The sequence below is a fragment of the Trichogramma pretiosum genome, unplaced genomic scaffold, assembly GCF_000599845.2.
Source record: "Trichogramma pretiosum strain Unisexual culture from Peru unplaced genomic scaffold, Tpre_2.0 scaffold85, whole genome shotgun sequence".
In the NCBI taxonomy this organism is placed as follows: Eukaryota; Metazoa; Arthropoda; class Insecta; order Hymenoptera; family Trichogrammatidae; genus Trichogramma; species Trichogramma pretiosum.
The window spans coordinates 74,908-94,187 of record NW_019640935.1 but is presented as its reverse complement, the minus strand read 5'-3'; the positions used below and the strand labels follow the sequence as shown (position 1 = coordinate 94,187).

The 19,280-nt window shown below is 47.0% G+C and overlaps 1 protein-coding gene and 1 pseudogene across 1 annotated transcript; one reads left to right on the top strand and one right to left on the bottom strand.

Annotated features, from left to right (window-relative positions):
* Nucleotides 1–1,520: 1,520 nt before the first annotated feature.
* Nucleotides 1,521–1,639, bottom strand: LOC111693356 (annotated as a pseudogene).
* Nucleotides 1,640–3,170: 1,531 nt separating this feature from the next.
* LOC106659274 (protein singed) lies at nucleotides 3,171–19,231 on the top strand. Its single transcript, XM_014381717.2, has 6 exons — nucleotides 3,171–3,463; nucleotides 13,876–14,280; nucleotides 15,547–15,790; nucleotides 16,176–16,309; nucleotides 16,424–16,871; nucleotides 17,435–19,231. The coding sequence occupies exons 2-6, from the start codon at nucleotides 14,218–14,220 to the stop codon at nucleotides 18,109–18,111; spliced, it is 1,566 nt and encodes a 521-aa protein (XP_014237203.1). The 5' UTR covers nucleotides 3,171–3,463; nucleotides 13,876–14,217; the 3' UTR covers nucleotides 18,112–19,231.
* Nucleotides 19,232–19,280: the final 49 nt, after the last annotated feature.

Here is a 19,280-nt window from a genome sequence, read left to right as displayed (position 1 = left end):
GCACGTCACCTGCCAAATAAGTCCCAAGGATCAAGCTCGACAATCGCAGGATATCGAGTGGCGATCAAGAAATCATCGGAAGTAATATAGAGATGATCGGCAATCGGGATGTAGGTGAATAGGTAGCAAGGAATGATCGATGAATCGAGTGCGTGACTCGGCCGCGAGTCAGCTGTCCGAGTCGGCGGATTTCACCGGTGCGCAGATCTGCAGCGGCGGAGTCGAGAAATCGGAGCGAAGCTCGAGCTCGCGAGTAAGCGAGGCTTTTGTAAAGCGTGCAGACTCGTTAGTCACGCGAGCTCGAGTGTGCCTTTACTGTATGCAGGCTAGCCTAGACTCCTTTTTCTCCGGTCCGCAGCTGCGTTGCACCGTTGCCGAGCGAGAAAGAGAGAAAGAGAGAAGAGCATTCAAAGCACTTCTAATTAATCCTTCATCCTTTATATTAATTAACGCGCACCGACTCGCTGCCTCGACGCGGAAACTTGACCGTATTAGTGTGGCACTTTGAGCGCACCTTTGTCTGGCTGTGTATTGTTATCGAGCTGCCCAACGCTCGCTTTTACGATCGCCAATCGCGAATGCGCCCGTTGCGATAATATGCGTGCGGACTGCTGGCCGAGCGAAAAATTTGAACAAAATCTTAATGGAACAGTTGCAGCTCGCTTAACCTCGCCACTTTACCGACTTACTTTTCTTTTTTCTGCGTTCGAGCGTTAAATTAATATATAAGAAAATAGAAAATTTTCTGCATTGTTTTGGCGCCTATAAATTCATCTGCATTTTCGTCGTTCATTTGCATCGTTTTCATTTGCAAATTATCCATTTTTCAACAATGATCACGATTTGCAGGTCAAAACAACGAAATATTCAAAGTAATATTGTCCATGAATGTTTACTCACAAACATACATCCAATTCAAAATTCAATATGAAAGGTTTGAACATTTACGAAAATTAAGAATCATTCATGTCCTGCGGCTGTAAAGTTTACTCTACGTTTACCAGTTCTTGGCTGTGATATAAATCTAGCTGATCAGTTTATTATGCATTTTAAGGCTCAAATTATCAATGAAATGTGCGCCAAAATGACGTGATTTTAATTGCTTCCTTCTACAGGAAGATTTTCTTTAAAATTGTTTAAAAATGGGCACCATTCATTAATAGTTATTATTGACACGACGTCTGCAGCTGAGAATTTCAAGTCTCAGATGTACGTCTGTAAACTACTTGATAATAATGTACTCAAATATCAGAAGTATCATGTGAGCAGCGTCTATATAGCTACAAAGCTTTCAACAAATTCATGCCTTAGAAATTGAGATACTGCCAAATTTAATAAAAATTTCGGAAGAAATTTGTTTTTATATTTTATGAGCATTTTACAATTTGGAGGAAATTTTAAGACTTTGGAGCCGTGATTATCAATTTATAAAATACATACGATTTCAGCAAGAAAATGTGAAAATAACTCGAAAAATTGACAAAATAAAAAATACTGCTAAAAAAAGGCAAAAGAATGGGTACCTACGTCACGCGGGGTTCCCAGGCGGTCACCCATCCAAGTACTAACCGCGCTCAACTTTGTTTATATTCGGTGATCGGACGAGAACCGTAGCTTTCAAAGTGATATGAACGTAGACATTGTGGAGAGGTTTGGAGCAAATTTTATTGTACTATTTTGGAGCAAATCATGTTAGGGAATTTATTTTACCATATTAATAGTGGTTATCAATTCATGAAGGGCATCAATTTTGAGAAAAAGAATGGAAAAATAGCATTAGGCACTAGAAAATTCGTCATCCCTGTTTACCCATACAAATTGATTACTTTTTGAGCAATCGAACAGTAAAATCGATCGATAAAAAATGCTTATCGTAAATGCCAAATCTCTGACCTTCCGACCACTTCGATCGATCAATTTTCGAGAAGGGTGTGAAGCGTCGAGAAAAAATAAATCGGTCGCTGTGGAGCATGCAAAAGTGGACACGACAAACGCTGATTCATTCGCGAGGATATTTATTTTAGGTCGGAGCGTTGCGAGGCGACCGACGCGCGGTAACCCGAATAGGGTAGGATTGGAGAATTCGCGGGATCGAGTTGCACATCGAGTAGGATAATGGCAGGTCGGCTCCTTTGCTTTGCTGCTTGACAATCTTCCCTCATTGTAAAATATCGTGGACGTGTGGCTCTGTACTCGTCGGTCAAACATCAAGTACACGCATCGTAGGCGAGTAACTCGAGCCAAGTCGAGGTAATTCAAGTCTCAAGTTTGCGCTGCACTGCGCCTACCGTACGTATTCGCAATGTACATATTGCACACATAGGTAAGTAGATGTACGTACACGGGTCGTACACGTAGGACGTATAAGGTTGATTGGATCGGTTGCGCTTATTGTCACGCATCGCTCGACTTTAAACAACTCATAAGTTTCTATGCGTAAACGTGAAAGATACGCGCAGAGATTGGGACAAGTAGCACGGCTAGTGGGGCAATTGCGCAACGCTATTTATCGCTCGATTGTTTTCGATGCGATCCATTGTTGCAACAATTGCGCGACTCGGCCCGAATTTACATGCGGTTGTTTGTTTTTCTTTCATTATTAACGAGTTAGAACGTATTGGCTATAAGCAACGGTCGTTCGCGGAAAGTCGTTGCAATCGTCCGCGCATCGAGATATAATTACGATATTATAATATCGACAGCTACGTACAACTCACTTCCGACGTGCATCGGCGCGCTAATAAATTTGCGAAATCGATCGACTATACGAGTAAATAAACAAAGCGAAGAAGCCGACGGAGAGATCGACGAGAAGAGGCGAGAAACCAAGAGCTGCTGCTGCGGCTGCGGCGCGTTAATTGAGATTTGAGCGACGATTTAAGAGCGGCACTCTCGGCACTCTCGGCATCTCCTCGCCGTAGCACACAATCTGCACTCTACACGGCTCCATATACTTATGGGTGTGTGTGTGTATGCGAGGCTACAGTATCAGCGCCGGCTCGAGGCTCGCTATACATTGCCTCTGCCTTACACACTCTAACGCGCAGTCACGCAGTCACACACGCACACACACACACACAAACGCAGGCGAAAGAAGAGGGGCAGTGGCAGCAGCAGCAGCGGCCGGCCTGGCTGGTATAGACGGCAGGCGCAGCCAGCAGCGACGGCGCTCGCAGACCGGCTCGATCTGTGCGAGGCTAGTTCAGTAGCGCAGCGAGCGTCGAAGCGCGTGTATTTCTCGTATTCTATTTCTCTGACCTTGTGCAACACCCTTAAACACAGACACACACACACGCACATACGTACACGAGTTTTAGCACACACACGCAAGTTTTTCTAAGCAGTTGAACAGTGTCCGTCATCCGTCGCCGCTCATCCGTGCACTCGCTCTCCTCGAGTATCCTCGAGTGATCTCGGCAGCTGCATTTATAGATTTCGGAGTCGTCCTGCGCGCACACGCACGGTGAGTGTCGCTAATAATAATCAAGCTCTTTTCTTCATCCACACCTTCCTGTGCGATTGCTGCATTCGTGCGGCATGCACACCTTTGTATATACACCTATATCCTCGTACTGCGCCGCGCGGACGGCGCTTCTTCTGCAGTGCGCTGGGCCTCGAGCGAGCTATACGCGCACCCAGGGATGCAACTTGCGGAACGTCGGAAGGACGACGAATGGCGGCTGCTACACATATACACGACCGATACGAGCCTAGTGCCTACCAATAGTGCAAATGCGCGCCGCCTCGTATACCTATACCTAATGCGGAGTCGCGAGTTTGGAGCTAACTCGCAAATTGGCAGTCTGGCAATGTCCAACACATCTCTCGAGACACCTATACGTGCCGAGCCTCGCTAATACATACTTTTTTACGTATACAAACTGCAGACGCCAAAGGCCGAAACGGACCGGCCCGAGCATCTATATATACATTTCCTTTTGTATGCGTGTGCCGGCTCTATATACGTATACGCATATACGTATTCGCAGGCCGCAGAGCATTTTGGGTGGGTTCGCGGCTGATTGCGCCTTTGCCGAGGGATGACGCTCGCCGAGCTCGTGTACACGAGCACTACCTTCTATCCCTTGTACTCGCATCCCACACCCTTTTTCTCTTTTGCCCTTATTCCCTTGCCTTTTTTCCCTTGTCGCTGCTGACTAATTCCTTCTTTCTTTCCTCCTTTTTTTCTCCTCTACCCCCACACAAGGAGCGCAGTCGTTTCCTTTTTTTATTTAGAAAAAAATGAAACTCTTGCGGCGAACGTGCGCGCCGACAAAACAATTTTTTTTTCTTTCTGAATTCCTTTCTTTTTTTTCCGAACGGCAGCGCGCTTTGACTCAAATATAATAATACGCGTTTTAGCTCAAGATGGATGGTTAAATTTTATTACTCGTATATCTCTACGCTCTGAAAAACTCAATTAAAACTCATTTCGCGTGCGTGTTGAAAAAATATGATCTGTTGCTTCGCCGCTAGCATATATCCTATATACCGACGAGATTCGTATGTATACGTATAATAGTGCAGGCGCGCAGTTGTGTGTGTGTGTGTACGTGCAGCGAGTGCGCATAAACACACAGGCGCGAATTACAAACTATAATTTGCTGCTGCACACGAGCATGTACCTGAGTGAGTAGGCGTATCTGTACGATAACGGCAATTAGCGCTAGATTAAATTCAAGTAAGCTCTCGGGCTCGTTGATTTTGGAATTTCTCAATTCGATGCGCAACTCGCGTCTACCTAAGCATCTACTCTCGCATTGACAGGTGAGCGTTTGCGAGTCTATACGAGTCGCGAAGAAGGCGAAACAATGCAACAAAGGCTCTCGTCGCGAGGCTCAAAATTCTCTCAGCGAGTCGTCGTCGTCGAGTGTGTCGCGAGGAATTAAAGTCGTCCTCATTGGCCGCGTGTAGTCATTTGTTTCGCAGCAAGAAAAGCAGCGAGAGACAAAGTCGGCGGCTGACGTTTTCACCGCGTCGCGTATCACACGAGCAGCAACTAAACGCGCATCGCGTTACACATTCGGTCGAACAAGAGCCACGTTTTTCTGGATGCTCGTTTGCTCGCGCGCTAACGCACACAGGATAGCTGTCAGCTTGCCTGCAGCTATTATATGCGAATTCAGAGCGCGTGTATCAAGTACGCGTTCGAAAGCTCCCTATGTATGATACATCCCGACGACACGTGTACTCCGCAGCTCGTGCTCCGTGTATACGAGCGGAGTCGCGTTGACTCGTAATAATATAATACAAATCGCGCGAAGAGCTCGTGCAGTCCGAGATAGGCAGAGTCTTTTGTCGCTTTCGCCGGCGCTCGGCAATATAATAATACAAGTGCGCGTGTGTACACATTCGCAGTGCGCACCACTGCTATTTCCGTCCCGCGAGTATAAGAGAGCACCGAGTGCAGCCCGTACACACGCGCTCGGGCCTCTCTTTCTGCATTATTTTGACGGCCAACGAACTTGTTGCCAGTTCTCGCCAACTTCTCGTCTTTTTCCCTTTTTTTTTCTTTTACTTTTGTCGCTCTTGGAACCATGTGCTCTCGGGGATATCTTATCCTCTGCGATGACTCGCCTCATGCAGCTCGCGGAGAAAAATCGCTCACTGCTGCATCTTTGTACGATCGGAGGAGCTGCTGCCGCGATCGAGTCACGCTTTTATTTCTCGGCTCCGTGTAGGCAAGCGATAAAAAGCACTCCGCGACGAGCTAGAGTCATGAACCTCCGTCGCGCAGCCCTGCAGATAGCTGCGCTACATGTTTTTTCGATATACAATATGTATTGGCTTTCCCCCGTACAGCTTATCCGAGCTGCACATCTGCGCGCGCGGCTAGACAGATCCGTGCTGCAGCTTCGACGCTTTATTACGAATTATTCTCAATGGCACGAGCTCGAGTACGTACTCGACTCATTAGCCAGCCCGACTCGAGCTAAGCGGCTACTTGCCCAAGGCTTAAAGAGAGAAAAAAATCGAAAGTTCGCTTCGCTGTGGTTCTGCTCTGCGCACACGTGCTGATGTGGGCACGTACTCTATGCACTCCTCGCGTGTGCAGTCGCTCGTCCAGCGGTCCGCGCGCGCCTTATAACTGCACAGCTAAGCAGCAGCAGCTCTGGATTGGCTGCCCTCCCGTGCACGTCGACTCGCACGTATACCGCAGCTGAAGAAGCTCCTTCCCAATTTACGGTTATCTACGTACGGTGTGCGCTTCGCTTCTCTGGAGTCTGGACTCTTTATGCGCGCAGCTCTCTCGCGCCGTACGATATGGGATTCGATGGCTTCTGAAGTGAGAATGTGGATGAGCTCGATATGTCCGTTTCTCATAGCTGCTACAGTACTTTTGGTTCCCGAGTTTGATTCTTAAAACGTCCATATTGAGTTCTCTCCTCGTACTTACTTTAAAATGCTATGCCATAACGATTGCAGTTCGCGATAATCGTGATAAAAGCCCGATCTATCGAATACTTTCCCGAGTTAATAGAAATTCACGAAAAATCCACTCGGGAAATTTTCTCAACTCCTAAGATTATTTCTTCCATCCAAGAGTGGAATTCAAAAGGTTTCAAAACTTGTTTATGCTTTAAAAATTGAGTGAAATAAGTCATCAGGTCAGGAAAAAGAGAGAAGTGAATAATAAAACGGAGCCACAGTTCTACATGCTATAGAAAACTAATGATCAATACCACACTGAACACACTGAAAGTTCAGCACCTTGGAAGAGGAAACTTCATGTTGTCCCTCGAAAATTTTATTCATTAAGAATCGTAACCGCTTATCCCAAGTTTTATAACATTCCCAATTACTTATTCAACTATGACGATCCTTATAATTTAAGCTTAACTTTAAAATTCTTACTTTTTTCGAATTGTTGAACATTTTAATCTCAATCTACCATTCATTATTTACTCAGCTATAATAATAAAGAAATCAAATACATTGTGACAAGTATTCAAGTAAACTGAAATTTTCCTCTTTCAAACTATATCCACACTGTGAAGTTTCTAATTGAGATTAAAAGGTTCAAAAATTCGAAAAAGAAAGAATTAAAAAGTTAGGCTCAAATTATTAGAATTTCATATATTTTTCCGATTCAAAAATAGTCAAGAAATCATGAAATAAATATTTCTATGTTTTCTATCTCGTATAAGTATACTTATTAGTTTTTCATCAAAAACACTTATTTTTAAGTAAACTTATTTTTAATCAATTCGTAAGCGTTGTCTCGTCGTTGCTGTGATCGTCGAACTGACTCAATAAGTAGCCAGTTATGTGCTTGATCAATATTTTGATGAGACATGCATTTAAATGAGCAAATTGAGCGCCTGTAACCACTTTATTTTGGTACTTTTAGGATGCGATAAGAAGAATCTTATATTTTCAGAATTTCTCTGTTCCGATGTGCTCCGTAAAAGTATTTATTCAGATGGGATTTTATTTTTAGGTTCCATCGCGCCTAGTACCATACAGTCCATACGTATAAATTATGATCGATGATACTGACTGAGAGAATACGTATACATAATACGCGAGCGGTAGGGTGCGGCCCGACTGCAGCGCATTATTATGACAATTGCTTGGGTGTGATTCGCGCCACATGCCAATTCGTCAAAGCGTCGTGGCGTTGCTCTCTTTTCGATTCGTCCGACGCCGAAACGTCTCGCTCTGTTCGCGCGAGCTTTGTCAGATCGTTTCTTTTTCTTTTTCTTTTTTTTTGTTTGCTTCACATTTCTCAACCCGAGAGCACACATGTGCGCGCACTGCTGTTGCTCTCGAGCTTCGGAAAGAAAGAGAGCCTGCACGCCTCGGCGTAAGTAAATATTGCTACCTTTGTGATGCACTCCACCATAACGCACCATGCACATCGCTAAATTTATCTCTTTTCTCTTTAGCTCATTTTTATGCGCATGGGCTTTTTCTCCTCGGGCCCATGCATCAGTCGTGAAACGCACAGGCGCATATGCTGAAGCACGCACTCGATCTTTTTTTTTTCTAGCCAAGCCAGAGAGTATTTTTGAGATTTTTCTCTTTTGGGCTGAAAAAAATTGCACTTTCGCAGGCCGCGAAGCGCGTCGGTTCCTTTCTTTCTGGCTATTCCGCTGTGGCCTGGCCTGCCCCCCTGCGTCGACAGCGGTCTACTTAATTTCTAATTGCCCAAGGATAAGTGCGGCTACTCTGTGGTGTATTACCTTGACTTGTCCACAGGCTCGTCTATTGGCAATCAGCGTTGATTTTATGGAGAACGACTAATCAATAAAAATTGTTAAAATTGTCAAAATCGGATACTAAACGCTATAGACACATTAAAATGTATGATATGCAGAGAGCTTTGATGGAGTTTCAATGAAAGTTGCGAGCAAAAAACGACTCTGGTCGTTTTCTTTCGCTGCTCCAAAGACCATTTAATTAGGTTAAAACAACAGCAATTAAATGCTCGCTTCGTAACATAATGGCCAAGATCGCACGCCGACTCTAAATTCGTCTAATTACGATGAGAATTACGATTATGATGATGATGATGATGATAATGATGATGAAGATGATGGCGATAGTCGTGCGATCGAGTGAAATCTCGGACGGGAAACAAAAAATTTAGAGAGCCGCAAGCGCACACATATAAATGCTGTACATAATGCGAAGCGAGTAAATGGAGGCAGAGAACGAGAGAGGTGCCATATCACACTCGAGGCTTTTCTAATTCAAACTTTATAAACATGTATGCATCCAGACGAGTCTAATTTAGCATGTGTGTGTGTATATAGCGCGAAGCTTTCACCAGTTATAAGGCCCACGCGTAGGCACACGCACGATAATGGCGTAAAATTGATGGAAAAAAGCTCGACGCGCATCGGAGAGAGAGAGAGAGCATTTCACCGACAAATCGGCTAGAAAATTTTCCAAATTTATCCATACAGATGTCGAGTAGCGAGAAGTCGAACATCTGCACGCGGAGATAGCCGGCATCGGTGCGGTGGCGCTTGGCTCGCAGTTCGCAGTTAATATAATAACGTGTTTACTTGCATAATAGCATTTACGCGTGCAGTAGAACGTAGTAGTAGTAGTGGCGACGGTGGTGGCGGACTGCGTGACTCTTATACACGATGGCTCTCGTGGCGGCGCGCATACGAGCGACTTTACTAATACCAGCGGCTCGCTCGACGCGATAATCTAAATTTAACTGCCAAGTCGAAGCAGCGACGCAGTTGTATAGCACAGCACGCGGCTCTCTACGCACATAGTCGGCTCGCGCGCGAACAACCTCTTGCCTATAATAGTATAGCCGCAGTGTACTCCGTTTGCCTCGCGCGTTCGCCCGTTATTAAGCCGAGTCTCATTCACTCTTCGTCGATGATTATAATAATTCGAAGGCGCTCGGGACGTTGACCCGCGGCGCGATGAGCCGTCCCGAACGCCTTCGAAAATACGTTATACTATTATGTGTACAATTGGAGTACAGGTCGCCGGTACTTTCGCGCTCCGTTCGATCGACGCTACACGATCGCACGAGCGTATTTTAGAAATTCGCTGCAGCCAAAGCACATTAGCCTATATATGGCTTTTTTCTCCATCTCTCGGCGCCTCTTCGTTAGCGCACGCGAATGCACCGTCGGGCTCGACGTTTATATCGGCTATTATTGCTCGACTCGATCTGGATCCGCAGCAGCTACGATCGACTTTGTCGTATACAATATTTTATAACGTATATATTATAAAGTCTTGCACCCGAGAGACCTTTACGATCGCGCGAGCTGCATTTCGAATGATCATTAGGACGAATCGCGAATGATCGACTCGTGCCTCGTAATTCGCCGACCAATATAATCTTCGACTTTATTACTTTTGGAAAGTAGCACGAAATCGGATCGTTCTACATAAAATTAATTTGCCTCGCGACCGCAGCGCCGTAATAAGCTCGGCTGCGTGCACTTCGATATACGTACAGAACATTATAATACGATCGGAGCTCGATTTTCTAAACGTCTCGTTGGCTTATTATTTATTTGCGCGCGTTTTCGGCTCGCTGCGCGGAAAACGGCTCGATTATGTATCGCTCGACTCGTATATGCACCGCAGCAGCGAGATCGCGGCAATTTGGCCAAACGAGATTTGATCGATCAGTTGGAGCAAAAAAAGGTATAACGAGTACGAGCATCTGCTAGGCGAGCTATCTATGAATTTCCTTTTCGAGTGGCATGTATAAATGAGTAAAAAGTGACTCGTTGGGGAAAATATAGGCGCTCTTAGTGCATTCGAGCTGGCGCTTCTCGAGGATTCGCTCGAGCGCGCGAAAAGCCCACGATTAATGCACTCGCCGTTCAATCGGTTCGATCGGATTTAATAGCAGCTCGCAGCTCGAGGAGGCCGTGAAACGAATGTCCAGCCAAGTAAGGAAGGAAGCGAGCTGCGCCAGGAATATGAGGTATCCGCGGCCCGAGCGTAATAGCCGCGTCGATTAGCCGCTGGAGCGCGTCGCGCACTGTCATCAGCTTCTTCGGTGCGCTGCAGCGACGATCGATCGGCGACGCGGCGCATTATGCTAGCTCGGGCGCGCGCGGAAAAGAAAATGGGTGGAAATAGCACGACGATACGGGCGCGCATCGCGAGCAAAGAAGAAAAATCCGGACGGAGGCTCGTTATGGCTCGAGCTCCTCGACTCGATGATGGGCCATTAAGCTGCTGCCGCGCTAGTGCAGTTGTGCAGCGCGTTCGAGCCCAGCTCTTTCGACGTATAATCCGCACTCGCGTACGCTGCATCGGTAGCACAACGGCTCTAATTCGACTTTCTTCGGACGCGCGCGCTCGAGTACGGAACGTAATATAACGGACGTGACTCGGAGTCTCGGGCGATCGATTAATATTTCGTTTCTATATAGCTGGCATCGAATCCGGAAATAGGTGAACGCAGTGGCTAGTGGAGGAGCTTCGAGCAGATGTCGCGCTGCATCGAGGAAACAGGTGCCTTATCGATCCTCATTGTCAGGCGTGACTCCGCGACTCTCCGAGGAATCCGATTCCCGAGGCAAGCAGCCAGCCAGCGACACTACGTAATGCCTTACAAGCGTACACAATCGTGCAGCGATCCTCGCTCGGCAACAGCTATCTGTAACTCGAGCCGTACGCTAATGTTCGGATCGATTTGTTACATCGAGATCGACTCACCGATGCTCGAGTCCTTTTGGGCTTTCAGCGAAAATAGACGTATGGCTGTGTAGCGAGCTGCTCGGCTACCGCATGAAAGGGATGATTAATCGCGATCCGCGCCACACTTATACGAAGCTCGTCGATCGATTCTCGAGTCTGTATCGGTTCTATACATCGATGCCCCTATCGCGATCGAATCCATCCCCATCGAAACGCGGTGTCGTAAAGTTCAGCAGCTATGTCTGCGTGTGTGTGTGTAAGAGAAATAAAGGCGAGCTGTCGGCGCGAAAACGTGAGCAGCTCGCGCGCGCGGCTTCACGAGTTACTACAGGGCTCGAGCTTAACTGCATGAATGGGGAGAGGGAACAGCGGGCGGCAAGTCCTCGAAGCCTACGCTACATGTGGACGAGCGCGCGAGGGTGAACTCCAACATAAGGGATCAATACCTTAACAACGCGCCGCTCGACGCACATTTTCGACACGAAGAGCTCGCGCATAGACTATCTGCGATACGGAATGATTTGCGGAGCTTTTTTCAATCCGTATACTTTAATAATATACTGGTCGATCGAGTAACTGTTTATCTGCGGGTATACGAGCCAACCGTGGCAGGCTCGCGATCGGTCGCGATTCCAACGAGCAAAATAAAAGCCATCGTATCGCTCGGACTCGTATATATAAATTTAAAGCGCAACACAACAATGGGCTCCTCGTTGCGTGCCTATATACCATACTTATATAGTATGGTAGGCAAGCAGCCGCGCGGCAGCAATCCAATTTTCATCAAAGTCCATGAAATTACACGAGCTGCTCGCGCGCAATATAACTGCCCTGTCAGTGTTTATAATGCGCCTCGCACTCGTACACACACACATACATCGCGTACCGACGTTGCAGTGCAGTGCACGTGTATGAGCGCACATAAGAAAGTGCAGCACAGAGTAGATCGCTACCTAGCTTAAGGAAAATTAAGTAGAGCCTACGAACCGGATGACAATTTGAGCCAGAACGTATTATGACGGCTCTCTCGACTCGGCCATTGTTCTGCCTCTTCCTTCTGCGCGCGAGTTGCGCCGCGGCTGCCTATCTTGTAGCTAACTCGAGCGCGAGTATATATAGTGCTATAGGTAATAACAAAACTGCGCGCATGTGAACGCATACCGTAGCTTCTCTCTACTATATACACGTGCATTAAGCCGCGCGAGGATGTAATTCACGCAGGAGGACGGGGAGGAGTTTTATATACGCTAGGTATATATCGCTTCGTGTCGGGACGATTTGTGCAGCTTTTTTTTCTCGCGCGCCTTACAATATCCCCTTGCCTGCAGCAGCTTCTCTCCTAGGCCGCAATTAAAAGTCCGCATACCGGCCGATGGGAAGCCCTTTTTCCACGCGCGCCAACTCAAACGAGCCACATTTTTTCTTCTGTATGCCTGTGTACCACGTTGAGCTTCTGCCATTGCTAATCGGAAGTTTTTAAAGGTTCGTATTGCTCGAAACGAGACAAGTCCGCCGCGAGAATGTTGTACGCGCTGCGTAAATGCGTTTCAGAAAATTAATCGACCGATCGCGCGTTTATTATTTTTTTTTCTTATTCGCGCGGCCTGTTGAGCATACTCGCAGATACAATTGATTGAAATAAGACGAGAAAAATCAATCGTTCGAATCGCGCGTTAATAACGTTATTATATAAATGTCAAATTGTCAATGGCAATCGATTTAATCGCTCGGATACAAGTAAACGTGCTTCGATCCGCCAAAGAGATCGTCGACTTACATATTTTCATGGACTGCCGTTGAGTTGGAAAATGAAAAGGAGCGAGCGCAAGGATTATTTTCTTTCATTCGCCGAGATGTCACAATAACGAACGCGTCAGTCACGGGCATGCTGTACACAATAGAAATCCGAAAATCCCCTTCCAGTCGGCAGTTGCAGCGCACGGCGTTTGCAAAATATAATGAGAGACACGTGCCGTGGCGATGCTTTAAACATCGTGTACGCGAACGAGCTTACGTACGCTGAAAATTTATTGTAACGCGCGCGGGATTGTTGCATCGGCTCTTTAATAGCTCCAGCGTGACTCGGGCGAGCTAGAAGCAGCAGCAGCAGCTTCTTAATTCTGCTGCCTCGAGCTGACTACACCTTTTCATTTCCTTTGGATTTATGCACGGCCAGAAACAGACTTTGACTGCTCGAAAAGGCCCGTCTTGGTGCGCGTACTTATTGTTAGAATTTGAATGGACGTGCGGTTTGTCTTTTTTTTTCTCCTTAAAATGTGTGCATGTATCTGCATTTGTGTACCCACTCACTCGCACACATGCTCTACGTATATACATATATAGTGGCGAGCGAGCGTCGAGCGAATTGCTTTGTACTGTTATGATGCTTCGAGCTCGACCGTATGCAGTTCTTATGGTCTTGTCCGAGGATTTTTGACTCGCTTCGAGCAAGCCGAGACTTTTTCGCAGTGTTTCCGACTTACTCGGGCGAGTTTGAAAAAGACTCCGATCGAACGACTTGAATTTCGACTCGACTCCGAGTCCCGCATCCGAAAATGTTCGAGCGCATCGGGAAATGTGCTCCTTGGTAGTTTTCTTCGTTTGACGGAGAACAAGCGATTCATTAAGCACTAATAATTATGAAAAATAAAGCCGTTCATTTACTTCGTGACGATACATACATAGACTAAGATGTTGTAAAGAAAAAAACGTTGATGAGAATTTATTTCTTTGCAGATCCGTAGCGTAAAGCAGCAGCATCAGCATCGTCGTTGTGGGGGAAAAGGAGAGAGTAAGACTGGCGGAGCGGTATATAGACATTCGGTCCAGCTGAGAGAGATAGTGTGGATTCTGGCGGCAAGCGACGCGGAAGTGGCACGTTCCTTGCTCATCTCTGTGTTATATATATATTGTATCGGTGTTTGAATTAGTTATTTAAAGAGAGATAGAAAAAAGAGAGAGAAAAGAAGTGCGTGCGTGCCGCGCGTGAGAAATCGTTTCTCCAGAGTGAAGTGTCTCTCTGTGTGTAAAGCTTCGTTGTATACGTTATAAATCCGAGCCCAAGTCCATCGAGAGAAGATGCAGAGCAACGGCGGCAGCCTCGAGCACTCGGAGAACGGAGTCGAAAAGCCCGGATGGAACGTGAGTAGTACACCTATAGCCATTGAGCATCGTCTACTCGTCCTGCGCCACTGCTCCACATACGTAGCAATTTATATTATGTTGTAGCATACTCATTGCGAGCGAGTGCGCGATAACGGAAAATTATCTTCGGCCGATTATTACTATTTCACGAGCCGTCAGTTGGCTCGAGCGCGCGCAGTACTACTCGGTCGGGCAGTTTGCGCTTTCATGCGTGAACCGGCGCGCAACCAAAGAATGAAAAAAAAAAAAAAGAAGGAACTTGTACGCGTACGCGATTCGTGTCGTTGGCCTTTGCATCTCCGTAGTCGCGCTGTGTAATAAATCGGAGCTCTACGCCAATTGCGTACCACGACTCGCTGTTCGCTGCTCCTTTATAACAACGACATTATGAAGCGCGCCGATAAGCGATGCGACTTCGATTTGCGTCAGCGGCCTTTGAACGACTCGAAGCGTGCAAAGTCCTCCAACCGACGATCTTCCCGATGCTTTCGTATACATATTACTCTGCGTGATTTTTACATGTATGGGATGAGATCTACAACGCGACGGCTCTCGACTCAGACGTGTATACATTTTCAGCTTTGCTCTATAGAAGCTGAGTACACACACACGCCTACGAGTGCAGAGAGCTCTGTACCAGCTGCCTTATCGCAAGCAGCTTCGGCTCGATTTTGAGCACATACACACTCAGCTACGATATTCTTATTACACAGGCGCTCACAAGCTATCTATCTGCCCGAGTCCGAAATTCCTAGCGCTTTTAAATCTCGCCTTTTTTTGGTTCGCAGCGGATGTGTAACGTGTTATAAATGAATATAATGCGGAATTCCAAACGACTCGAGAGCGAGCGCGTATTATAAAGCGAAAACGAACGTGGAGCCGAGGACGCGTCTCGGTACTTGGCTCTCGTCCATCGCGCGCGAATCGAGCCGACTTTACCGAATTAGCGGCCGCCGTGCGTACCCGTAATATCCGATGCTCTCGCACTGACCTTGGTTTTATGTGCACCAAGCCGCCAATCTAGTCGATCGGTATGCAATTTATATACGTAATATATTTTGCAACGACGCTAATGAGTAAATCCTTACGCCAAGTGACAGATACAAACTGAAAAGTATTATCAAAAATGAATCGAATGCAACATTTTCGTGTCACTTACATGAACGCTATACGAATGAAGCAATAGAGCAGACTCGAAAAGTTCCTTTTCATCTCGCACACTTCGACACACGCGTATACTACAAGTCCTTCCTCTGCAAACAGATCGGTCTTATCAATGGCAAGTTCAAGTACCTGACGGCCGAGACTTTCGGCTTCAAGATCAACGCGAATGGAGCCAGCCTGAAGAAGAAACAGATGTGGACGCTCGAGGGCAACGAGCAGCAGGTCTATCTGCGCTCGCATCTCGATCGCTACTTGGCCGTCGATCAATTCGGCAATGTGACCTGCGAGGCCGAGGACCCCAGTGAGCCCGGCTGTGCCTTCCAGATTCAGCTCGCTGGCGATGGTACGCTTCCACTCTTTTTCTGTTTTTTCTTGTATATTTTCTGCTATTCAAATTTTTCACCGATACGAATAAAATTCATGACTTTTTTTACTGAAAAACTACGATGAAAAACTCGGGTCTTACGCTAAAAGCTCAATTAAAAGTTACTGATCGTGATCAGTCCGGTGTCAAAGCTTCACAGCTCGAGACTCCTGAATAAATACATTCATAGACTCGGCCTTCAAAGCTTACAAAGCGAGCTCAGATTCCTCTTTGATTATGACTAGCTTCTATAGAGATGTCCTCGTCGTGGTACAGAATTGTCGTCTTGAAAACTGTACAGTTAGCGCTCCTCTGCGCCCACCGATTTTCAAAATAACTTCACGTGGCTTTTTCATTATTGCAGGAAGTGGAAGATGGGCCTTGAAAAACAACCAACGTGGCTACTTCCTCGGCTCGAGCCAGGACGAGCTCAAGTGCACCGCCAAAGCGCCCGGCGATGCCGAGTACTGGCTCGTGCATCTCGCTGCCAGACCACAGGTGAGTTGGACTCTATAGATTGAGTTGATCTTAGAAAAGTGAAGCGAAGAAATTATCGACGAAGAAATTCGATTCTCGCATAAGAGGTGAACGACTCGATCGCTTTGCTTATAGGTGAACCTGCGCTCGGCCGGTCGCAAGCGCTTCGCTCACCTGAGCGCCAGCCAGGACGAGATCCACGTGGACGCGCCCGTGCCCTGGGGCGAGGACACCCTGTTCACCCTGGAGTTCCGCGCGCCGAGCAACGACAACGTGAGCGCCCGGGGCAAGTCCGAGGGCGGCAACTACGCCCTGCACACCTGCAACAACAAGTACCTGGCCCGGGACGGCAAGCTCCTCGAGAGCTGCACCCGCGACTGCATGTACGCGGCCGAGTTCCACGCGGGCATGCTCGCGCTCCGGGACATAAGCGGCGGCTACCTGGCGCCCATCGGCAGCAAGGCCGTGCTCAAGTCGCGCTCGACCACCGTGACGCGCGACGAGCTCTTCTCCCTCGAGGACTCGCTGCCTCAGGCCTCCTTCGTGGCGGCCCTCAATCAGCGCTACGTCTCCGTCAAGCAAGGTGACTTATTTTTCATTCATCATTTAACGACTCTACTAAATTTGCTTCTTTGCCCAAAATCCAACGCGAGAGAGCGATAAACTCCTGCGCTTCTCTCCCTTCTTCTCTTATCGCTCTTCCTGTTTGCGCTCGATATAGCACCACGCTCGCACAGCTGCTTACTTCAAAATCACGTCTGCCAACATTTCCTGACACTCGAACTTTTTTTTATTCAAACTCATCGATTTGGATTCAAATATTCACGCTTCGACGTTTTCCATAAATCGAAGATAAAAAAAATGCCGAGCGGTTGCTTTCCGCATTAATTATAAGCGCTTCAATGTGAAAAGTAGCATTTTTTAATTCAACGGCGCAAAAAGTCTCGGCGGCTCAAAACGTCGAATTCGTGACTGCACATTCTAATGCGGTACGATCGCAAAGCTTGGTTTTCTCATTCTCAGCTCGATTTCCGATGCAGCCGGAAGCGGCTAGCTCTTAAAAATTCACGAGACGCGCTCATGGCGTTTTTGCCACTCGCGATCGTTATCGAGAGCCGTTTGAAATAAAAAGGCGCTCTGTTGCAGGCGTCGACGTGACGGCCAACCAGGACGAGATCTCCGGCCACGAGACGTTCCAGCTGGAGTTCGACCGGACGACCCGGCGCTGGTACGTGCGCACCATGCAGGACCGCTACTGGTCGCTCGAGTCGGGCGGCGGCATCCAGGCGGCCGAGCACAAGCGATCTTCCAACTGCCTGTTCGACCTCTGCTGGCAGCCGGACGACGGCACGGTCGCGCTCCGGGCCAACAACGGCAAGTACCTGGCGACCAAGCGCTCGGGCCACCTCTACGCCAACGCCGACTCGGTCGAGGCGGCCGACAACGACGCCACCAAGTACTACTTCTACCTCATGAACCGGCCCGTGCTCGTGCTCAGGTGCGAGCAGGGCTTCGTCGGGCCCAAGAGCCAAGCCAGCCCCAAGCTCGAGTGCAACAAGGCCGGCTACGAGACGATCCGCGTGGAGCGCTGCGAGCGGGGCGTCGTGCGCTTCAAGGGCCAGAACGGCAAGTACTGGCACGCCGACTCCGAGAGCGTCACCGTCGACTCGGATCTGCCGGGCTGCGGCTTCTACCTGGAGCTGCGCGAGCCCTCGAGGCTCTGCATCAAGTCCACCGACGGCCGCTACCTCACGGCCGGCAAGAACGGGGCCCTGCGCCTTGGCGAGATCGACCACGCCACCGCGACCAAGTGGGAATTTTAACTCGCTCGCTCCCCGATCCGATCTCCTCCCGACTCGAGCTCCTCTCCTCGCGGACACGTGTGCGCTCTTGTCGCGCGCGGACCATCGTGTTCGTCGATCGATCGGCCGTTGCTCGCATTCTGCTCAACGTACTTAACAATAAATCAACTACACGATGTCTCCCGGGTTTCTTTCCTTTGTCCACTCACGGCCGCAGCGTCCGCTTTTTCACGAGTCCGATTCAAACCGAGGGAGAAGACGCTCCTCGTTCGTGTGACGCTGGCTAGCAACGAATCATCGATTCTCCATCAACTTGCTTGAGTTATGAATACATTTATAAATAATTTATATACATTTATATAATATATACCGCCAAGAGCGCGCGTGTAAATAATGATAATCATAAATATATAACGTTATAATGATAACGCAGCACGTGTACGTGCGCGGGCGGGCGCCGACAGCTCTTCGAATCGATCCATTCCAATTCGATAATACCTTCCTTTTTTTTTTTTACAAATAATATATAAACATATGAATTCTATATATTATTTACATGTGCATATACACGCATGCTTAAATACCAAATAGATTTTAATTTTTTGGTCGCTTTTTTAGATTGTACGCGTGGTTCAATATACCATTAAGTAAGTACACGACGAAAAAAGAAAAATGTTTTTACATACGTATACCGATCATTAAACTTGTGTACGTGAACGATTTTATACAAATGAGAAATTACGTATTTTGTGTACATATATAAATACTGTTTACTCTTTATCTCTTTTTTTTCTCTTTTATCCATCTGTTTTGCCGAGTATAATCCAAATTTGAATTTTGTTTCATTACACTTTTTTAATAATTAGTTTTTTATGCAGAAATTTGAGATAGTAACTTCGTTGAACGATTTTTTTATTTTGGCAAAGTGCAGTAACGTAGCTATATATTATAAATATATATCCATAGGCAAAATGTTTTTTATTAATTTTAGCAATATATGGTATAAGGATAATACTCTGTATTTCTTGCGCAAATGTCTCTTGTAAACTTGTTAATTTTTGCTGAAATGCGTTTTATAATAAAATTATACGAAGAAAAATATGTATTCTTTATCTAGTGAAAAGGATCATTATAATTTTTATTTTAAAGACATGTCAAACTTCTGTAAAAATAAATCATTTTTATGGAAA